General features: G+C 56.9%; 1 protein-coding gene across 7 annotated transcripts in view; it reads left to right on the forward strand.

Moving 5' to 3' along the window:
• SLC4A2 (solute carrier family 4 member 2) overlaps positions 1-22,545 on the forward strand; it is a 61,068-nt gene that overhangs the window by 19,222 nt on the left and 19,301 nt on the right. For 3 of the 7 annotated variants that reach the window (XM_077916602.1, XM_028750303.2, XM_028750305.2), the window contains 5 exons: positions 11,419-11,556; positions 14,997-15,180; positions 18,272-18,552; positions 19,698-19,822; positions 20,868-21,094. In XM_077916602.1, coding sequence (XP_077772728.1) covers positions 11,497-11,556; positions 14,997-15,180; positions 18,272-18,552; positions 19,698-19,822; positions 20,868-21,094 — 877 coding nt within the window. In that variant the 5' untranslated portion in view covers positions 11,419-11,496. Of the gene's footprint in view, positions 1-1,516; positions 1,686-5,951; positions 6,077-6,438; positions 6,622-11,418; positions 11,557-12,667; positions 12,817-14,996; positions 15,181-18,271; positions 18,553-19,697; positions 19,823-20,867; positions 21,095-22,545 lie in introns of those variants that run through there. The other 4 variants (XM_077916600.1, XM_077916601.1, XM_028750304.2 and 1 more) reach the window with 4 other exon arrangements.

Below are 22,545 nucleotides of genomic sequence, written 5' to 3' on the forward strand. Positions count from 1 at the left end.
AGGTCATCCAGCCTGACCCCCTCAAAAAGAGTTTCTGAGAGAAGGTGCTGAGGTGGGGAAGGTTGCCTGGGGAGTGTGTCATTCATGCCCCCCCCCCCCGCCGCCGCCGCAACTAGGTCTTACCTGTTTGCTGCTCCTCCAGGCCAGGTGAGCTGTCTTGCCTGAGGGCAGAAGGGGGGCAGGAAATAACCAGCCTGCTTGTGGGGGGGCAGGTAATGACCCCCTATCAGGGCAGTGGGGCCAGAAGAGGGAGAGGCTGTCTGGGTGACGGGGGGGGCACCCTGCCACAACCCTGGCATTAGCAGCAGGGGTTGGTTTACCACCCAGGCCGGCCGGCCGCCCTGCTGACACAGCACCTCCCCCCAGCACCCGCAGGGGGAGGAATTGGCTGGGTGCTGGGGGGGGAGGTGGCGGGAGCCTTGCAGGGCCCCCACCCCATGCCCCCCCCCGTGGGTGCCTCGCCCAGGGCCCTCCCCTGCCCCCCTGCTCCAGCTGCACAATCCCAGGGGTGTCTCTCCCTTCCCGCCGTAGAAGCATAGAGCCGGAAGGGAACCCAGGGGTCATCTAGTCCAACCCCATGCTGGCCAACAGGCCAGGGAGCCCCCCCCCCCACCCAAGATTGGTCCACTTTCAGAGGAGCCCCATCCTCCCCATAACTCAGTTGGCTGGTCTTTTCCCTCCTCCCCAGCAGGGCTCTCTCCTGCTCCTCCACAGTGCCCCATGGAGCTGTGGAACTCCCTGCCACAGGGGGAAGAGATGGCCGGCGACCTCAATGTGGATCCAAAGTGGATTGGAGAGGAGAGAGGCTCTGCTCTGCCCTCCAGTTTCAGAGGCAGCCGCTCTGAGCCCGGCTTTGGCTGGGGAGGGCAGGATATAAATAAAATTTTATTATTATTATTAAATGCTTCTGAATCCCAGTGGCTGGAAGCTGCAGGAGGGGAGAGTCATGGCCGGATCCTGCGTTTCCCGAGAGGGGCATCTGGGCTGCCCTATAGATCAGGCTTCCTCCACCTCGGCCCTCCAGATGTTTTGAGACTACAGTTCCCATCATCCCTGACCGCTGGTCCTGCTAGCTAGGGATCATGGGAGTTGTAGGCTGAAACATCTGGAGGTTGAGGAAGCTTGCCCGATGGTCCCCTTTGGCCCCAGAACCCGCTTTTCATGGGGTGATGGGCAGGGATATGGAGAGAGGGCCTCTGAGCATGCAGAGAGTGCTTTCCACAAGTGGGGGGGGGGGAGAAGGCAGGGCAGGGCAGCTGGCCTGGCAGGGGAGCAGCTGTGGCCTGCGCTGTGTGTGTGTGTGTTTGCGGTGCCCGCAGGAGGAGTGGCTAGCGCTGAAGTGGCACTTATGGGGACCGGTGTCCCTCCCCACACCCTTCCTTGCTGCTGTGGGGACTTTTCCTCCCCCCTCCCTCCCTCTCTCCCTGCCAGGAGGCAGGTATAAAAAACTCTGCAGCCTCCGCCGAGGGCAGTGCCAGGGCAGCCGCTTGGGCAGAGGGTGCCCCTTCTCCTGCAGCAGCTGCCTGCCTGCCCGCCCTCCCTCCCTGCCTAGGGGCTGCCACCCTGGCCGCCGACAGGCGGCCTTTGGCAGGATTTCCTGCTTCCTGAGCAGCTCCCGGGCAGGAAACCCGCCGGACCCCTCTGCCCGCCCCACGGAGGAAGCCGCAGCCGCAGGAGCCTATGGGGTGAGTGGAGGGGGCCGGTTCCTGGGTGCCCAGAGGGGAGATTCCTGGCCGTTGGCTCCTGGAGAGAGAAGCCGCTGCTTCCATTCTTCCGTGGTCCGGAGGTGCCCTTCCGGGGGTGGCAACAGCCCCCCAGCCACAGTTGGAAGGGGTCCCAGGGGTCATCTAGTCCAACCCCCTCGTTGTGGTTTGGCTTCCCACGTGCAGAGCGCTTTCGGGTCTTCCTTCCTTGGAGGCTTGTCGGCAGAGGCTGGGTGGCCCTCAGTTGTGGGTGCTTGAGCTCAGATCCCTGCATTGCAGGGGGTGGACTGGATGACCCTGGGGGGTCCCTTCCAGCTCTGCCATTCTCAGATTCCCACAACAACCTTGCCAGGCGGGACATGGAGTGAGTCTCTTTTTGCCAAGAGAAGTGGAAGAGGCAGCCTTAAACCCAGAGGGGAGACCCTGCTTGGGTGGTGAGGCCAGATGGGTGGGGAATAATAATAATAATAATAATAATAATAATAATAATAATAATAATTTATTTATATCCCACCCTCCCCAGCCGAGGCCAGGCTCAGAGTGGCTAACAACAGTAAAAATAACACAGTTATTATTATTATTATTATTATTATTATTATTATTATTATTATTACACTGTGGTTGTTCTCCTGATGGATAAAGGTTGAGGCGGAGGGAATATTTGCCAGCTCCCGCAGCCTCCAACCTGGTCAGCTCAGTGTTGTGGCCTCTGGGGCTTATTCAGGCCTGACAGAAATGCACTCTGCACATGCCCAGAGGCACAAGCTTGCTTCACGATATGACATCCCTCAGCCTTTATGTCAGCTTTCAGGGCTGTATCTGGGGGGGCCTGATCTCTTTGGACACTTCATGTATGCCGCCGTTCATTTGGGTAGCCTCTGAGCCTGCGCAGAGTGCCTTTTGCTCTCCAGGGCAGAGGCAGAGTCCCCTTCCGGCTTCTGCACCCTCCTGGATCTGCAGAGGCCGTGCAGGGCAGGGGAAGGAGGAGGAGGAGGAGGAGGAAGAGAGGTTTGTGTGCGAGGCTGGTAGAGGAAACCTGCTGCGTCCGCAAGGAGCCTCTGAGCACGTGCTGAAGGGCAGGGGGGGGCCACTCTCGTGATTCATCCTCAGGATAGTCTTACTTGCTCTGTGGAGGCGGCAGGCGGCTATTTTTAACTGGGTCTGGGCGGGTGGCAGGCGCCTGGCGCTGGCTCTGCCCATCCAGGCCTCTCTCTGGGGCTTTGCAGGGTGCTCTTCTCACCGGGGGGGGGGGCGAGGCTGGCAATTGGGAGAGTGGCAGATGCTGGAGCCTTGGAGGGAGCCCCCCCCCAGCAGTCAGTCACTTTCGGGGTGGCCTTGTGGGCTGAGCGACAGAGCCGGGCAACTGTGCCACCTTGTGAGCTCAGCTCTGTCCCCGCTCTGCCCATTGCACAGCTGGAGAACTGAGGCCACTGCTGCCAAGCCCATCTTTCTTCTCCAAGGAGCTCAAGGGGGCATGCATGGGTCTTCTCTCCCCCCCCCCACTGTTTTATCCTCCCAACACCCCTGTGAGGAAGGCTAGGTGGAGAGAGCAGGGACCGCTCCCAGTCCCACCCGCTGAGCTTCATGGCCAAGTGAGGATTCGAATCCAGGTCTCTCTCATGTCTTTGTTCCACTGTCTCGCCACTGTGTCAGGGACAGGCAGAGAGCCAAAGAGTGTTTGGAAGAGGCAGGGGAGAGGCGAAACCCCACTGGGGCGGGGGGCAGCCTCTCTCTGCGCATCAGAGCCTGCCCACCCCACTCCTCTTCATTGGGCCAGTGCAGACCGTGTAATAATAATGATAATGATAATGATAATTTTATTTATACCCCGCCCTCCCTGGCCAAAGCCAGGCTCAGGGTGGCTAACACCAATAAAATTACAATAAAAACATAATAAAAATAAATAAAATAGAGCAATAAATGCAGCCTCATTTTCAAAGTAGCCCATAGATCAAAACCGTAAGGGGAGGGAAACATAAGGGTCAGACCGAGTCCAAACCAAAGGCCAGGCGGAACAGCTCTGTCTTGCAGGCCCTGCGGAAAGATGTCAAATCCTAGTCTCTTGGGACAGAGCGTTCCAGTACTGAAAAGGCCCTGGCCCTAGTTGAGACCAATCCAACCACCTTGCGACTTGGGACCTCCAAAGTGTTGTCATTTGTGGACCTTAAGGTCCTCCGTGGGACAGACCAGGAGAGGCGGTCCCATAGGTATGTGGGTCCTAGGCCGCATAGTATAAAACTGGGTCTGGGAATCCGACTTTCACGTTGCTCATGAGAAGCAACTTTCTAGTCCTCACTGGGGCTGCGACACTTGGCCCGCCCCCTCGGGGGCGGAGCTTTCAGGCCTAGCCTTGTACCAACCACGCCCAGAGGGTAGAGGTGCCCTGCTTTGGTTCAGGGTGCCCAGTTGAGAGAGGGTATTTCTGGCCAGCCCTTTTCCTCTTGTGGTCCAGGCAGAGAGGCCAATGTGGGGAGGAGGTTTTTAAGCCACCTGTCATGGAAGCCTTGGCTGTGGGTCCCGCATTGCAGGGGGTTGGGCTGGATGACCCTCTGGGGTCCCTACAAACTGTAGGATTCTTTGCTCTCGTGGCCCAGGAGTGAATCAGGCAACTCCATCAAAGCCCAAAGCCTTCTCCATCTCTCTCTGCTGCAGTCAGACCCCTTCCAAGCCTCCAAGATTTACTGTCCTCCTTCACACACACCCCAGTTTTAAACCCCCTTTGATGAGCAGCCCCACTTGACCCCTTGCAGTCAAACAAGCAGGGATCCGCTGAGCCTGTTCCAGCGCGTGGGGGGGGGCTGAAGCGATTTGGGGAGCAAACGTGAAAGGAATTGCAGGAGGGAAGAGGCAATCCTGTCTGAGAAGAAGTCCCTGCCCCCCCCCCCAGGGCGGAGGTGCCAATAGAAGGAGCAGGAAGGATGTGGCTGAACGTGATCCCTTCGCAGAGTGACCTTCGTCCTCCTTGGAAGGTTTTGCGCTTTCTCATAGCGCCTCTGCCTCTCTCCCTCCCGACTGCAGGCTCCCTTGCAAAGGCCATGGAGTGCTAGAATCGCAGAATGGGAAGGGGTCCCCAAAGGTCCTGTAGTCCAGCCCCCTGATTAGGCCCCTGCAGGTGGCCCTCCAACCTCTGCTTTGAAACCTCCACCTCCCAGGGAGGCAGCTCCACTGCCAAACGGCTCTTGCCCTCAGAAAGTTCTTCCCACAATTTAGTCAGAATCTCCTTTCTAGCAACTTGAAGCCCTGAGTTCGGATCCTGACCTCCAGAGCATTTGCTTCTTCCTTGGTCAGACCCCACCTGGAGTCCTGGGTCCGGTTCTGGGAGCCACATTATAAGAAGGATGCTGGCCAGGTGGAAGGTGGGCAGAGGAGGGCAGCCAAGATGACCAAGGGTCTGGAAACTAAGCCTGATGAGGAACGGTTGAAGGAGCTGGGGGTGTTTAGCCTGGAAAAGAGGAGACTGAAAGGAGATATGAGAGCCATCTTCCCATATCTCAAGGGAAGGTGGAGCAAGCTGGTTTTCTGCGGCTCTAGGAAGCAGGACGCAAACTGCCGGATTCAGATCTGTGAGATCTTGTGATGGAGGGCATCATATAAATTCAATAAGTAATAACAAATTAAAAGGCAAGAATGGAGATCCTGACTGCACTACTGATCGGGAAATCCTGCATTTGAGAGAACTAGGCACAGGTGGCTAGACGACCATTTCCAAGAACTTTGGAACCAAATTGGGGAATCTCCCCTAGGACCACCCTGAATGACCCCAGGGCGTCCCTGCTGGCGAGACTGAATGGGACCCCTTTGCCAGTCCTGCAGGGGAGAGTCCAGAAAATGCCACTCACAGAGTGGACTCCCCTGGAGGCTTTTCAGCAGAGGCTGGATGACCATCTCTCAGGGATGCTTGAGCTGAGATTCCTGCTTTGCGGGGGCTGGACTGGATGACCCCTGGGGTCCCTTCCAACCCGACTACGATTCTATGACACAGCTAGACTGGGTCGTGCATCTTCTTTTGCACTGTCCCTGGGATGAGACCATTCGATCGAAGTTGGTTCATCAGTTGGTTGTTAGTGGGGAGCGACATCTGGACAAAGACAAGGTCCCCTTCCTGACCTAGAAGATTCAGATAGTGGCCACGTTTCTGCCACACGAAACGAAGTGTATCCTATAACGTTATACATTAACTTAAGCATGAGATTTAGGTTTTTATTGTGGAAAACCCTACTGCAATCTGGCATAAATGCCAATAAAGGTTCAAGAGTTTGAGATGCCAACTCAGCCTTAGGAAGATCTCTCAAGGCAGGGAGACTTTCCTTCCCTGGAGGTTTCCAAGCAGAGGTTGTGCGGATGCTCCAGTTGCGGTTCCTGCCTTGCAGCGGGTTGGTCTGGATGACCCTTTGGGGTCCCTTTCAATGCTGCAGTCCTGTAATTCTGCCTGCTGGCTGCAGCCCCCTCTCCCAGGGTCAGGAGACTGGGGCACAGTCTGTCCTCCGGAGAACCAGGGCGAAAGGCTGCCTCTCTGCCGCGACTTTGCCAGGCCCCCCTGCCCCCCCCCCCGTAATCGCCTTAGTGGGATCAGGCGGGCCAGTTGGGGCTCGCCCCTGGAATGTGACTTCAGGAGGTGCGCCAGTCTGTAATTAAACGCTGAGCGGTGCGGGGGGGGGTGTCGGCCGCTGTGGGGTCTTTGGCCCAGCCTGGCCGGGATCTGATCTGCCCGGCGTCTCCCTCGGCCACAAGGGCCTTTTGTCCGCCGCTTAAAGCCCCGTGAAATATTTGGGTGGCGCAGGGGGGAGTGGCTCAGGAGGAGGCGAGCGCCTGGGTGCCAAGGCAGGAGATTGGCAGCGTGGCAGAGAGGAGCCGGGAGAGAGAAGCCTCGCAGGTGCCGTTCAGAGGCTGCTGGCCTCCACCGCCTTGGCACCCCAAGGTAGGCAGAGAGGGTAGGCATGGGCGGGGGTCCTGGAGGGGGCCAGAGAGGTGCCAGTCCCTGGGCGGGGGCAGGCCCAAGGGGGGGGGCTGCAGGAGCAGGACTGGATTGCAATGGGGGCAGAGGAAGAATGGGGGCAGAGCAGTTTGGAGCATGTGCAGAGTGCCCTTTTCCCACCTCCTGTGTGCATTAGTGCTTAGATTAAAGGGATGCAGTGGGGGGGGGTTGCAATGGCTGCACCCCCCTTCATGCTGGGAGATCAAACCCTCCGAGGACAGCATTCTCCAAGCTCAGAATCCTAGAACTGTAGAGCTGGAAGGGACCCTGAAGGACATCTAGTCCAGCCCTCTGGCAGACGGCCATCTTTGTGGCAATGTTTCCCTGTCCCGCAGCACCCTGGGAGTAAACATTCCCTCTTGGAGAGGCAGGTCGGTCCTCTTCAAACACCCGCAACGGGTGTGGGAAAGGCACTCTGCACGTGCCCAGAGGGACTGTGTTCTCCGCTGTGGGGCAACCTCAGCCCTCAGGGGCGCGTCCCAGAGGCTGAGCCCTGCTGAATGCAGGCAGAGAGCAAGGAAGGAGGGTCACATCCTGCATCAGGACTCAAAGCAATGGATTCAAATTGCAAGGAAGGAAATTCTGAGCGGATGTCAGGGAGATCTTTCTGAGGGGAAGAAGAGCTGTTCCGCAGGGGAGCCGATTTCCTTGGGAGTCTGTGGAGGTTTTTCAGCAGAGCTTGGCTGGCCTTCTGTCCCGGATGCTGGAGCCGAGATCCCCGCATTGCGGGGGGTGGGCTGGATGACCCTCAGGGGTCCCACTCTGCAATCCCGTGACTCCGATCCTTCCTGCTGGGCTGGGGAAGGAGTGTGTGGCGGCCGGACTCTCCCACCCGTGAGAACCAGTCTGGCCCCCTCTTCTCAGCTCGGCTTTCCCCAGAACAATCTGAAATTTGTTTACCGGCCCTTAATCCTCCCCTCCTGCTACACACATGGGCGGCCGGATTAAGGAAAGGAATCTGCTTATTCAGAGGGGCGGGTGCATGGGCTGGGGGGGGCATTTTGTGGGGGGCGCACTAGTCTTCTGAGCCCCTGCCCCAGAGATGGGGCAGGCTGACCCTCTTCCAAAGAAAGCCCCCTCTTGATGTGGGGCTTTGCCTCTGCACTTGACCCTGGGTCAAGAGGTCCCGGCTCTGACCTCTGGCCTGGCCTGGGGGAAGCTTCCTCCCCCCCCACGCCTGCCCCACTTCTCCATCCCTAGCAAATGAACACAGATGCAGTTCCCTGCCCGGAAAGATTAAATCTAGATTCTGCTCATGGTCCTCCAGCTGCCAATCATCATGTCTGGAGGGGCTTCTTCCTTTGGCCCTGGGGGCTGATGGGAGTTGGAGTCCAGCCCTATTCTGGGGGGGGGGGCGGTTACAGGGTCCCCCCATCCCCATCATGAGAAAAAGGGGCTTTTCGGTGCTTGGCTGGGGCCGGCATTCCTGCGCTCCTCCAGCAGAGGGTGCTGTGGAACCCTCTTCATCTTCTGCCCCCCAACCTGCCTATCCTGTGCAAGGGGGATTGGGGTTGGGGGGCAGGCTGTGAAAGCCTTGGGGCAGGAGTCACCAGCCCCTCAGGCTGGCAGGATCCAGGCAGAGCCATCGCATCCAAGTTTTGGAAGGGACTCCCAAAGGTTCTCTAGTCCAGCCTGCTGCCAAGCAAGGGATGCTGTCTCAGCAAAAAGATGCCGTGGCCGAGAGAGTGGGGAGGGGGCTCTTTTTCGCCCCCCCTCCACTGGGGGGGCTGCTTGTGCTTCCCTGGACTCTGAAAGGGCTCGCTTGTTCGAGTCGCCTGCCCCCGCTTGCTCTGTTCTCTGAGAAGCAGAGAGGGAGGCCTCCCTATTTGGGGAGGGGGCAGCCTGGGCCTTGAGTGCCATTCCTGCCCCACCAGCCAGGGAGCCTCGCCAAGGAGGCAGGCAGAGAAGCCCACAATGCCATGGGGCCTGCCAGCTGGGAGGGGGGATCTGGAACAAGGACCATAGCCTTGTAGACTCGGAAGGGACCCCCAGGGTCATCCAGCCCAACCCCAGTGATGCAGGAATCCCAGCAGGGCAGGAATTGCTGGGCCTGACATGAGGGGCTGTTTGGGGGGGGGGGCTGTGAGAAGCTGGTGCCCCTGTGGGTCCTGCCTGGAGTGTGTGTGTGTCCCCCTCCCTGCAGGGCGAGCCAGAGTTCGGCCCTGTGGGTGACAGCAGGCTGAGTGAGCGTCCCTTGTGAGGGACAGTCACCGCTCAGCTGGCGTCACGAGGCGCAGGGGGAGCCATAAGAGGCGGCGGGAACTTGCTGTCCCTCACTTGGCAGCTGGAGGCAGGGGCAGCTGGTTGCTGGGGGAGCGACGGAGGTGAGCAAAGGGGGGGGGGAGCCCAGCCCCACGATGGTGGGGGGCAAATCGTCAGAGGTGGGGGGTCCAGACAGGCCCTTGGGGGGTGGAGGCAAAAACTGCCTGGCTTCCAGAAAAAACGCTCCACCCAGCAGCCTGAGCGAAAAGCGCTCTGCACATTCACAGAGGCCACTTTGGGGTTGAGCTGAGGCAGGACCCACCTTCCCTGGGCTGGCGCTCTGTCCGGGATGCTTTTGCTGTGATTCCTCCATTTCAGGAGAGGGGGTTGGTCTGGATGACCCCTTGGGGTCCCAAGCCTTCAATTCTTTCATTCGATGACTCTCCTCTGTCATGCATGGCGGGGGGCTGGGCTAGATGACCGCTTGGGGTCCCCCCCAACGCTACGTTCCCCTCTGAAGGAGCCTCCTCGCTGCCTGTCTCCCAGTTCTCTCCCCCCGCCCCACCCAGATGCCCCGAGACCCCCTGCCACCCTCCCTAATCTGGGGCACAGGAACTCAGGCTGGGCAACCCCAGCGCTCTCTTGAGTCACGAGTGCGATTCATGGCAAGAAAGCAGGCGGCAGAGTGGGGGGGGGGGAGCTGAGCCTGGGCCGGCTCAGACCAGCCGCACCGGCTGCCTGGGGGGACCCGATCCCCCTCTGGGCCTGGCGTTGCTCTTGGCACCCGCTGCCGCGGGAGAGCCCCAGGCCAAGACAAGCGTGGCCTCGGCCTCACCCGGCCGGCCCAGCGGGGAGACCGCACTCCTCCTCCTCCTCCTCGTTGGGATGCAGGAATCTTCCCCGGGTCAGGACATGGCAGCAGCTGCGAGGAGGAAGAGCGCTTTCCCAGAGGAAGAGGCTGCTGGCCTTTGCGGGAAGGGGCCTCCAGGGGTCATCCAGACCAACCCCCTGGGAGGCAGCGAGGTGGAAGGTGGAACTCGTCACAGAAGTGCAGCTTGGGAAGCGATGGCGGGAGACACCCCCACCCTGAGATGGGGGCTGCAGAAGGAGGGGGTCCTGAGCAGGACAGGGGGGTGTTTGTGGGGGGACGGGAAATTCCCGGGGGTCTCTTTCCACGTGGGCTCCTAACATGCCCTTGGTGAACAGGGCTTCCCTTGCTGAACCATGGAAACAGAGCATAAGGAGAAAGCGGCAGGATCAGGCCAAAGGGGGCCCATCGGGTGCAGCGTCCGAATGCCCCATAGCAGCTCAGAGTCCAGGTAGACTGCCTCTGGGCCTGGAAGTTCTATATGGCCGTCAACAGAGCCCGGCTGCTGGAGGAAGCTAAAGGGAGGAAGCCGTCTCACCCAGGTGCCCCCAGGGGGAACCCACAAGCAGGATTCGAACTCCTCCCTAGGTTTCCAGCAGAGCCTTGAGGAGCCCAGCCATCGCCCTCTCCTCCTCCACGGATTTGCTCAGTCCTCTGTTCATGGTGTCCAGGCCTGCCTCTTGTGGCAGGGAGTTCCACAGTCTAGCTCTGCCCTGCAATTAGGGTTCCTAGATTCCCAAAAGTGAAAATCTGGACAAACTTGTCCAGAGCTGTTTTTCCCCCCCTTTAACATCTCCACAAAAATATTAAGTTTAGGGGCTTTGTTGTGATTTACCACCCTTGCGATATGTCTGGGTGTTCCTGGACATTTTACTGATTTGGCAAAAAACTGCCCGGACGCCATTCTGCTGCCCGAACCCTGGTCATTTCCAGGAAAATCCAGCCTGCCCTGCAAGAATAAGTCCTGCCTTTGATCCCTTGGGAATCTTCAGACATTCAGTTTTGTCCACGAATTCCAGTGCTGAGGGCGAGGGGGGGCCCCACACTTTCCTCTCGCCCCCAAAGCCCCCAGTGCCGCCTCCCTGGTCCCCCTCCCTCTGGCCTCACTGCTCAGGTGCCTCCTCCTCGGCAGGGACCCTGAGGGTCATTCAGCCCCACCCCTCCCCTGCAATGCAGGAATCGCACCCGCAGCATCCCTGGCAGGGGGCCAGCCAAGCTCTGCTTCCAATCCTCTTCCCCCCCCCAAATCCCTCCCTCCCGCTGCCCAATTCCTCCTCCGATTTCCTCGTTCTTTATTTCATGAGACATGGGATCCCGACTTCGCCCGCTGGGCACCGGAAGGAGCTCTTTCCTGCCCCGCTGGCGCTGCCGGAGCCCGCCTGGCAGGGGCGCCGATCAGGGACCCCCTCTGGAGGAGAAAGGGGGCATCTGCCTTGCCAAAAGTCCCTCCCTCCCCATTGTGTGGATGGTTCTTGCAGGGGGGGGGGCATCTTCTAAGCCCCCAGAGGTGCCATTTGCCCTGTGGGCAGCCAGGCAGGCAGAAGGCCCCTCATCTGGGTCGGAGTCATCCCCACCTTGGGCAAAAGATTCCCGCCTTGCCGGGGGTTGGGCTAGATGACCTTGGGCGGTCCCCGATTCCGTGATAATTGGCCTTTTCTCTCTCTCTGCAGGTTATGGTGCCCTCACTCTGCCCTCTGAGTGCCAGGGAGAAAGAGAAAGGCTAGAGGGGCCTTTGCCCGCAGCCCGCCATGAGTCGCCCGCAGGTCTCCTCTGACCTCCACCACATGGTCTCCGGGGCCGTTGAGGGGGTGAGTAGCAGAGGCCGGCCCTCAGGTGAGCCTCTCTGGACCTCACAGGGGCCAGGGGGGGCTGGGCGGGGGCCGGGCAGGGGGCTTCCAACGCCTGAGATGCTCCGGAAAGGTGAGCCCGGTTTGCTCCATTGGGAAGTGGTGCCAGGAGAGCGGGCGCAAGCGGGCACTGCGCCATGTGCTGCCCACCTCTTTCCCCAGCCCACGGGGCACCTGGCTCAGCCCCTCCAGTCCTGTGTGGGGCAGAGCTCAGAACAGAGCCCAGGGTGAAGCTGGGCTCTAACGGGCAAAATTGCAGCAGCCTGGAGGACATGGGAAGAGCTCTGCCAGTTGAATTTCTGCCTGCCGTGTAACCCTCAGACGTGCAGGATGAGGCCTGCCAGGGAAGGGAAGGAGCCGTGGGGCAGCTCCTGCTTTGCAGTGCGCCAGCCGCCCCCTGCCCCCCCCTTCAAGCCCCCAAAAGCCTTTTCAGGAAGCCCTGTGGAACTGCTGCCTGCTGGGACCTTGCAGGAATGGTCAGGAAACCCACAGGCCTGCTGGGAGATGGGGAGAGCAGTGCATGCTGGGATATGTGTCCTCGCCCCCTTGGTCAAGGTGGGGCTGGTGCAGAGGTCCAGAGCAGGCTGGGGGGGGGGAGAACTTGCTGACCCCCTTCCTGCGGCTGACCTTCTGCAGCACCCCCAGAACTGAGTTCCCAGGATGTAGCTCCAGAGCATGTGCAAAGCGCTCCAGCCCTTTAATTGGGTGGGGAGATTGCAGCGGGGGGGGGGGAGCTTTCTCCTCCCTCCCACCCACCCGCTGCTGCCGGCCTGGTTTGGCCCCCTCCCCTCACATCAGCCCCACTTCCTGGCTGGGGCAGGATGGAGGGCAGCAGCTGGGGCATCATCAAGACCCCCTTGAAATGGCAATGCCTGTCGACTTTGGGGGTCCCGGTCCCCTCGAATATTTTATGGGGGGGCCAAAGGGGCCGTGATCCCAGGAGCTGGCTCCTATGGCCCTGGGGGGACCCAGCCGCCAGCCCACCTCCTGCCCCACTGGGAACCGCCTGCTCTGAACTCCTGTGGGGTTAATGATTAACCCTTTCCATGGCTGCCTGCTCCCCGGTCCCCCCCCCCCCAACTGGGCGAGTCCCGTGACCCAGGAAGGAGCGCCTGGGAGGAGGCGGCAGGGCTGGGTGCTGCTGGGACCCCCCCCCCTTCCTCCCCCCAAACACACACACCCACACCCTGGGCTGCCATGGACTTCTTGCTCTGCCCACAGGTAAGGCCAACCCCCCAGTCGCTGCCAGGCTGAAGGATGCCACCTGGTCGCCTGGGGAGGCCTGGGTGCCGGGGGGGGGGGATGGAGGGGAGGGGGCGGCAGGGGGGTCTCTGGGTGCAGCTTTCTCCTGAGGCCCACAGGGTGGGAACACCAGCTCTCCTCTCCCATGGGGCAATTCCTGCCTGGGGGGCATTTCAGCAAAGGAGAAGGGAGCTGGGAGGTTTCCCCCCCCCACTCAAGTGAGGGCATGTGGTGGGGGGCAGACTTTCACCAGAGGCTGGGGGTTCCCCTGTCACTGCTTGCTGGGTGGGGGGCAGGAAGAGGAGAGACCCCCTCCTGGGTGACTTGGAGAGGGGTGGGAGGTGGGGGGAAAGGGAGAAGCTGGGAGGACTAATTCAGCAGCACGTGCTCTGTGGAACTCCCTGCCACTTGACGCCAGCCAAGCGCCTTCTCTGATTGGTGCCCGCTTGGCCGCCCTTTCGCTCAGAGTTCATTTCATTCGTTTCCACTGTTAGTTTTAGTGCTTTACAGCCCCTTTAAACTTTTTACAGACAACTTTAACGTTTCTCGTAAACCACCCGGAGATGTTTTACGACCAGATGCAAATTAAACGAAACGGGTTTAGATGGGACACCAAAGTGAATCTCTCCCAAATCTTCCCTGAGCTGGTGCTGGGGGTCATGGCTCAAATCTCTAGGGCCCCCCAGCCCAGGGTACCCCTTGCCCTTGGCTCCATGGGGGCGTGGGCTGTTGCCTGTGCTGCGGAGACAGAAAGCACTCTGTACATGCTCAGAGGCACGCACCATTATTGCCACACGTTCTGGGACTTACATGGTGGCATGGGGGGGGTTGCTCCTCTTTGGGGCCCTCCAGAGGGGGACCCTAAGCCCTGCTGGGCTTCTTGGGGGGGTTGCCTGGGGCCACCAGGAGTGGCAGGGATGGGATGGGGGGCCTGTCCCAGGATATTCCTGCCCTCCCCCTTGGGCAACCCTTAGGGGCCTTTCTGTGCACCCCCTCTTGAGAAATGGGGACTTAGAGGGACCCTGAGGGTCATCCAGTCCAACCCCTGCAATCCAGGATTCGCACCTGGAGCATCCCTGGCCGATAGCAATGCAAAAACTCTCCCTCAGAGGAGATCCTCTTACCCGCCCAGCCTCGGGGGGCTCCGGGGAGGGGGAGGGCAGCCAGCCCCTCCCCGTGAAGCACTTTGGGGGTGCCAGGAAGCAATGCCCCCCCTCTCCCTGGGAGCCTCCGTGCCGCTGTCACCTTGAGTCCTGGGGGGGGGACCTCCTCCTCCTTCTCCTCCCCCCCCCTCCTGCCGGCTAATCTGCTCGGGTGTCTGCCGGCGCAAGGGGGGGGCCTCTCCCCGTCAATATTTGGAGTGGCACGAGGGGATGGATCCGCCTGCCGCCTCCTCTCTGCGGGCGAAGTGACCTTCCCGGCCCGGGAGGAGCTCAGCATCATAAAGCGCCAGGCCGGCGGAGAAGGAGGCGCAGAGAGACGGGCGGGAGGGAGAGCGGAGGGGCAGCCGTGGGGGGGGGCACAGCTTGGCATGGCGCAGGTAGGGAGAGGGGGACCCCCCCTCCAGGGCCCCTCGCGGGATGGGCAGGAACTTGGGGGGGAGGGAGGGGGGCTCCGGCAGCCTCTTCCCTGGCACAGGCTGGCGCTGCTCTGGACTCACATCCTGGCAAGCTGCAGAGCGTCTTTTGGGGGTGGGGAGTTGCTGAGCTGTGCCCCCCCCCTTTTAAACTGCCTGTTTTCACATGCAGTAGTCGCACAGCCGGTTAATCCTGCAGGGTTTGGGGAGCCTGCAAGGGAGGAGGAGGCTGCGCCTGGCATTGTAGAGAAGGGAGGGACCCCCAGTGGGCATCCAAACCACCCCCTGCCAGGCAGGAATGGCCCCTGAAGAGCCCCTGGCTGGCTGGCTGGCTGGCTGGCAGGCAGCTAGCTGACCTCCAGGAACCTGCAATGGAGGAGAGAGAAGCGCAGAGTCCCAGAGGTTTATCCTGCAAAGCTCCTCTCCTGCCTCGTAGAGGGACCCCCAGCGGTCATCTAGTCTGACCCCACCCAAGGCAGAGCCACTGACCCCAGAGAAGAGCAGTCGGGCTCAGCAGGTGGAGCTTCTGCAGGGGGGGGGTGTCTCTCTCCTTCCCCTCTCAGCCTCTGGGCTTCTTCCGCAGCCGGAGCAGGATGGGCCCAGCCCCACGTCGCCCACCTTTGGGGGGCAGAAGGCGGCCGAGGAGGAGGAAGAGAAGGACCTGAGCAAAGCCCTGCGGGTGGAGCGCTTTGAGGAGATCCTGCAGGATTCGCACCCGCGCAACGTGGAGGAGGCTGGGCGGAGCTACAGCGAGGAGGACTTTGAGTGTGAGTTTTTTTGGGGGGAGCAAGGAGGGATCCTGCACCCAGGCCAAGGGGCGGGGGGGCGGGTCTGCTGGGGGGGGCTTCAGAGCTTGGGGGGGTTGCCCTTGGAAGACGTGGCTGAAGAGGCAGGAATGGGTGGGGGGCAGACTGGGCGGGGGGGAGGAAATGGGGTGGGTGGAGAATGCAGAGCTATTATTATTATTATTATTATTATTATTATTATTATTATTATTATTATTATTAACCCTTTTATATTCAAGGCAGCTTAAAAATAAAAATAAGGAATAACATTGTGGGGTGTGTGAATCAAGCATTAACAGATTGATAGAATTAAAGCTATATTATATACATTTAAAAACCGGACCATAAAGGCACCAGGGCTCCGGCCCCGGCTGGAAAGTGAGCCTGGTGCCTTCTAGATGCCAAGCAGGTGTCCGGCACATTCCTGTGAGTGGCGGGTGAGTGGAGCACCTGTGTCCTGCGGAAGCCTCTCTCTGGATATGGGGGGAGGTCCCCTTTGCCCGGCCTCCTAGGCCTGCAGGGCTTGTCCCAGTAATCATGGTGGCCGAGGGAAGACTTCTTAGACTCAGAAGGGCCCTCCTGGGGCCATCTAGTCCAAGGATGGCAGCTGGTTGGGGGGTGTCTTGAAGACCCTCTCATGACCAAGGCTGTGCCTGGATTCACTTCCTTTTATTAAAATCCTAGAATTGTTGGGTTGGCAGGGACCTTGGGGGTCATCTCGTCTGACCCCCTGAAGGCTGGAATCTGCAGCTGCCCCTCATGGGGGTCAAACCTGCAACCTTCGCATTGTCAGCACCGGGCAATGGGGCTCGGCAGCTTTCTCTTTGTACAGGGTCACTTCTTTTTCTTTCTTTTTTAGTTTTCTATTTATACTTTTCAAATTTATACATGTCATTAGTTTTACAATCAATTTGACATTCCAAAATTTGACTTCCTTCCCTCTTTTGCTGCGGCTCCTTAAGTTTATTTCTTAATATCTTCTGCAAATTCAAGTTCATTTAACTTGCTCATTTAATTATCTGTTGTAAATATATGCTCTTATAAAACTGCAGGTTATTAAACTAATCCTGCTAATGTTTTTATCTGTTTACAATTTACTGTATTTTTCGCCCTATAGGGCGCACCGGCCCATAGGGTGCACCTAGTTTTGGGGGGGAGAAATAAAGAAAAAAAATTATTTCCCCCCCAGGAAGCCCGAGCTTCCCCCGACCCCTGACCCCAGAACAGGCTGCTATCTGCAAGCCTGGGGAGCCTGGCAGGAAGTCACACCGGGCTCCCAAGGCTTGCGGATATGTGCCCGAACCCGGGGCGCGCTCCGCTGCGCTCCCCGGGTTTCGTGGTGCAGGCTGCTTTGCGGCGGGAAGTCGCGCCAGGCTCCCAAGGCTTGCGGAGAGCTGCCCGAAGCCTGGAGAGCAAGAGGGGTCGGTGCGCACCGACCCCTCTCGCTCTCCAGGCTTCAGCGAAAGCCTGCATTCGCCCCATAGGACGCACCCAGATTTCCCCTTCATTTTGGGAGGGGAAAAATGCGTCCTATAGGGCGAAAGATACGGTATCTGTCAATATTCAATAAACCATCTCCATTCTTTTATTAAAAAATTTATCTTGATTTCTTATTCTTCCAGGAAGTTTTGGTATACAGTGGATGGTCGGGTTGCGAACGTGATCCCTGCGGGATGTACGTTCGCAACCCACATCTCTGCACACGCGGGTTGCGATCCGGCACTTCTGTGCTTGCGCAGCGGCCGAAACCCGGAAGTAACCTGTTTCGGTACTTCTGGGTTTCGGCAGTCCGTAACCCGAAAAAACGCAACCTGAAGCGGCTGTAACCCGAGGTATGACTGTATTCCATAAGTTTTTGTATCCATTTTTCCTTTGCTGGGACTTCTGCTTCTTTCCATTTTGGGCGCAAGCAATGTTCTTGCTGCTCTAGTTGCATACATAAATAAATTTCTATACAATTTAGGTAATTCTGTCCCTATCATTCCTGAAAGAAAAGCTTCTGGTTTGTTGGTTTGTTGGTTTATATAAAAGTTATTCTAAACATCCTTTTCAATTCATTATATATCATTTCCCCGTAAGCTTTGACCTTATTTCAAGACCACCACATATGATAAACCCAGTTTCCCAGTTCTTCTACTTGGACAATCGGTTCCTTCCTGTTGGTGAGGACCAGATCCAGGACAGATAACCCCCTTCTTGCTTCTTCTACCTTTTGTTCCCCCCCCCCAAAAAAAAATCATTCATTTTATAACACAACTAAACAACAGAAACAGAAAAACAATATAAACAAATTCTTGTCTTATCCTTATTTTTTCCTAAACATTGTTAGGTGGGCTTCCCCAAGTCCCCCCTGTCTGATTTTCATTTTACCTCATCTTTACAGTTTACATATATAATAATTTTTAAGCATTTTTTTTATCACGCTTACTTTTACCATAAAAATCTTCACATTTTATCACTTACAAATACTATTTTAAAATACGCTATCTTCTACTTCTAGCCCTACAGCCTATATCCACTTCCAAAGCTATTCTAAGATTTAAATATCAACATATTTTTTTCAAATATTCCTTAAACTTCTTCCAATCTTCTTCCACCGTCTCTTCTCTCTGGTCTCAGAGTCTCCCAGTCAGTTCGGCAAGTTCCATATAGTCCATCATCTTCATCTGCCATTCTTCTATAGTTGGTAAATCTTGTTTCTTCCCATTCTTTGCTAGCAATATTCTCGCAGCTGTTGTGGCAGACAGAAAAAAAGTAACATCCTTTTTGGGGATTTCACCCCCCACTATACCAAGTAAAAAGGCTTCTGGTTTCTTAATAAATGTGTTTTTCAACACTTTTTTCAGTTCATTATAAATCCTTTCCCAGAAGCCTTTTACTTTGGGGCATGTCCACCACATGTGGTGAAAAGTTCCTTCTTTTTCCTGATATTTCCAGCATTTGTGATACATTTTTGCTAACTTCACTGGTGTTAAGTAGCATCTGTGATTCTGGGCCGGCTTCCTGGTGGCCCTGGAGGCCCCCTCCTCCCCAGAATCGCCCCCCCAACGCCGCTTCCCGCTTCCCCCTGCAGACCACCGCCAGTCGTCCCACCACATCCACCACCCGCTGTCCAGCCACCTTCCCTCGGACCCCCGGAGGAAGAAGGGCGTCTCCAGGAAGGCCAAGAAGAAGAAGAAGGAGAAGCAGCCGCAGCCGCAGCGCCCCTCCGTCCCCGGGGAGACCCCCACCATCGAGGAGGAAGAGGAGGAGGAGGAGGGGGAGGAGGAGGCCGATGAGGACACCTGCGACACCGAGACGGAGCAGGCCCCCGAGGACCTGATGCTCCTGCACGGCTCTCCAGAGGGGGTGCAGGTAGGTCGGGGGGGCAGGAGGACGTGCTCAGAGGGACGGCACGGACCGGCAGCAGTTCAGGCAGGGAGGCTGTTTCCACCAGTCTGCGATCCCAGAATTGCAGGGGTTGGGCTGGATGACCCTCGGGTCCCTTCTGACTCTACGATTGGATGCCCACCAGTCAGGGCTTCTGGAGCTGCCTTTCCGGCATCGCAGGGGGTCAGACTAGATGGCCCTCAGGTACACCTTCCAACTCGACATTTCTACAAGGAAGGAGATTCTGGCTCAACTCTGATGCCAGTGGAGGATCTCTCCTTGCTGGGAGACTTCCTGGGAGAGCTGGGGCGGCCCTTTGCCAGGGAGGCTTCAGCTGAGATTCCTGCATTGGCGGGGGTTGGTCTGAATGACCTTTGGGGTTCTCTCCCGACTCAGCAATCCCAGGACAGGCTGGGGATTGATCCTCTGAGCTATGACCAAGGCCATCCCCCACCCCCACCCCGGAGCTCAGGATGGTGGTGGAAGCGGCAAAGGGGTTTGTAAGTTCGTAGAACTGTCGTGTTGGAAGGGACCCAAGGGTCATCTAGCCCAACCCCTTCAATAATAATACTGTAATAATAATAATAATAATAATAATAATAAATTTTATATATACCCCGCCCTCCAGAGCCAGTGTGGTGTAGTGGTTAAGAGCGGTAGTCTTGCAATCTGGGGAACCGGGTTCACGTCTCCGCTCCTCCACATGCAGCTGCTGGGCCAGTCACACTTCTCTGAAGTCTCTCAGCCCCACTCACCCCACAGAGTGTTTGTTGTGGGGCAGGAAGGAAAAGGAGATTGTGAGCCGCTTTGAGACTCCTTAAAGGGAGTGAAAGGTGGGATATCAAATCCAAACTCTTCTTCTTCTTCTTCTTCTTCCCCAGCCAAGACTGGGCTCAGGGCAGCTAACACCAAATATAAAACAATTGATTGAAATACAACTTAAAAAAACAAGATTAAAATACAAAGACAACATCCCCTGAGAGACCCCATCCAAGCCTCCAAGGAGAGCCCACCTTTTCTCGAGGGAGACCATCCCACCCCCAGCATCTCCTGCTCCTTCCTGGCCCCAGAAGGCCGAGGAGGGGAGGGGAGCCCCCCAGCCCCATGACCCCCCGCTTCTCTCCCCTCAGTTCTTCTTGCAAGAGGACGATGGAGTAGACCGGCCGGCGGAGGGGGCAGCCAGCCCCACGATGCCCCATAGCTCCTCAACGGACTCTGGGGGCTCCCCAGCTCCCAAGGGGGTCAAAACAGGCAGGTGAGTGAGGGCCGGGGGCTGGCGGGGGCCTGAAGGGAGGGGGTTTTGCAGGGGTCCAGAGGAAGGAGGGGTCTGCCCTGAGCAGCAGATTTCAGCTGGGGGGGAGTGCAGGGGGTGGGAGAGGGTTTGGGGCACCTCCTCCCTCCTGGGGGGTCCCTGAAAGAAGGTCGGCTCTGGCTCAGGGGCTGGTTGATTCTCCCTGCGTGAAGTGGGGGGGGGTCTCTCCCCACAGCATCTGAAATCAGGTTATTTGTTGCATGAAATCATGTGCTGCTTGAACGTCTTTTTTGTTTAATCGATACTTTATTGAAAGGTTTTCATGTATAAAAGAAAAATCAAGAGAGAGAGAAAATAAAAGAGTGTGGAAAAAGAAAGACAGAGGAGAAGACAGAAAACATGCAGAAGGCACAGTGGAATAATTAAATCCCTTTCCTTTCTATAGATTATTCTATAGAGAAGTGATATAATCATCCTAATCTATATATGGTCACTAATAACCCCCTCGATTCCGTATAAATTCGTTTCAGGTATCAATATATTTGTCCAAACCAAGGACATCCGTTCATCAGTTGCAAGTGTGGTCAGTCTTTGGAGTCGCACGTTAAAAAACCCTCAGAGCCGTTTTCCAAAGACAAGAATGACCAACCAGGAGGCTTCCTAAAAGTTGAAACCGACTAGAAACAGAATTAAAACTCGCTGCCGGTTTTTGAGCGTCTGGCCAGGCCTGTCTGAGCAAGAATGTTCTTAGCGGGCGCTGAAAAGAGAGCAGGGAAGGCACCTTGAGATCCCTAGGCAGGGAGTTCCAAAGGTTATAGGTGCTGCCACCCTGCAAGATTGGCCGTTGCGCGGCACCCGTAAGAGTGCCAGTTGTGCCGATCGAAGGGGCCAAGCGGGCAGGTCTGGGGCAAGGCGATTTCGTGGGGAAACCGGTGCCCAGTTGTTGAGGGAAAGGAGGTTCCCCTCACTTTATGCCAGCGCCCCAGAGCTGCCTCCTTGGCGCCTGAGGCGGGCGCGGTGCCCGCCTGTGAGTCTGCCTCTCTCACAGCTCAGATGCCGAGGAACCCGCAGGCACGGAGGCGCCCAGCATGGCCGAGGCGGGCTCCCCCGGGAGGGCGCTCTCCAAGTCCCAGCCCGGGCACCGCAGCTACAACCTCAACGAGCGCCGGCGCATCGGCAGCATGACGGGCATCGAACAGACCCGCTACCCCAAGGTGCCCACAGATGAGTCCGAGGCCCAGACCCTGGCCTCCGCCGACCTGGACTTCATGAAGAGTGAGTGGCGGGGGGCAGGGCGGGGGGAGCACAGGGGAGGAGGAGTCCTGGGTGCGAATCCGCCAGCTGGGATGCCCTCTGGCTGCCTGGCACCAGACTCTTTCTCAGGCAAAGCCATGAAACCATCTTTGGCCTGTTAAAGCTGCTATTAGGATTATTTTTTACGCTTATTATTTATTATTGATGCTCCATCAAATGTGTTCTTAATGGGATCTTTTGATAAAGGGCAGTATGTAAAGTATTAGTATTCTGGCAGTGGCCTACCTGGCAGGGGGGGTCGTGCAGCAGAGAATAAAGGGCTTTGTGAGTTGCCGTATTTGTCGCTCCATAAGACGCACTTTTTTCCTCCTAAAAAGTAAGGGGAAATGTCTTAAGGAGCGAATGCGTGGTCCCTGGAGCAGAATTGCCCAGGGGCAAAAAGCAGATTATGCTCTCTTTTTTTTGAAAGAGGGAAGGGGGTGTTGAAACAAAGCCACTGATCGGAAACAGGAAGACTAAATCAATTAGGAGAGAAATTAGAAGAAAAGGAGGAGCAAAAAACTGCTAAGGAAAAGACACTAAGGCAAACAAGAGGGAAGGGGGTGTTGAAAGGAAGCAGCTGAGCAGCTGGTCAGCAAGCGATCAGGAGGGAGATAAGGGACTCTAGAGATAAAGGAGGCTGCCTGGGAGGGGGGAGGTAAAAACCCATGAATCCTCAGGATTTTTGCATTGGGTCACCCCAAATTCACCATCAGATCACATGTCTGTGGCCACAGCATGAACCACAAAAATCATACACCCACTGTTTGGTTCAGAATATTTTTTCTTGTTTTCCTCCTCTAAAAACTAGGTGCGTCTTATAGTCAGGTGCGTCTTAGAAAGAGAAAAATACCATAGTCTGTTGGAGGCATTTCTGAGCCAGACACGTTTGTTGCATCCCAGTCTTTTGTGGGCTGCAGAGAGTGGCCTTCCTGGGACGCAGGAAGCACAAATAATAATAATAATAATAATAATAATAATAATAATAATAATAATAATAATAATAATAATTTTTATTCTGGGCGGCTTGCCTTTGCTGGGAATATCTCTCTCTCCAGAGGCAAAAAGCTCCTTGTGATTATAGTAAATAAAAGTAAACAAGGGAGAAGAAAAAGGAAAGAATAGAAAACAGAAAGAGAGGAAGAGAATACCAGTACATTAAGAAACATTTTTAAAAACAGAGGGTAACAGCAATAACAAAGTAACCATTAAACAGAATTACGGCTACAAAACTATATAGTATATCCCAGGCTCCCTCAACCTTCAGCCCTCCAGATGTTTTGGTACTACAATTCCCATCATCCCTGACCGCTGGTCCTGTTCGCTAGGGATCATGAGAGTTGTAGGCCAAAAACATCTGAGGAAGCCTGGGCTATCCTTTCAGCATCCGTGGCATGGAGGTGGGCTTTTCCTCTCGCTGGATGTTCCTTCCT

This window comes from Podarcis muralis, chromosome 12 (genome assembly GCF_964188315.1).
Source record: "Podarcis muralis chromosome 12, rPodMur119.hap1.1, whole genome shotgun sequence".
Taxonomy (NCBI): domain Eukaryota; kingdom Metazoa; phylum Chordata; class Lepidosauria; order Squamata; family Lacertidae; genus Podarcis; species Podarcis muralis.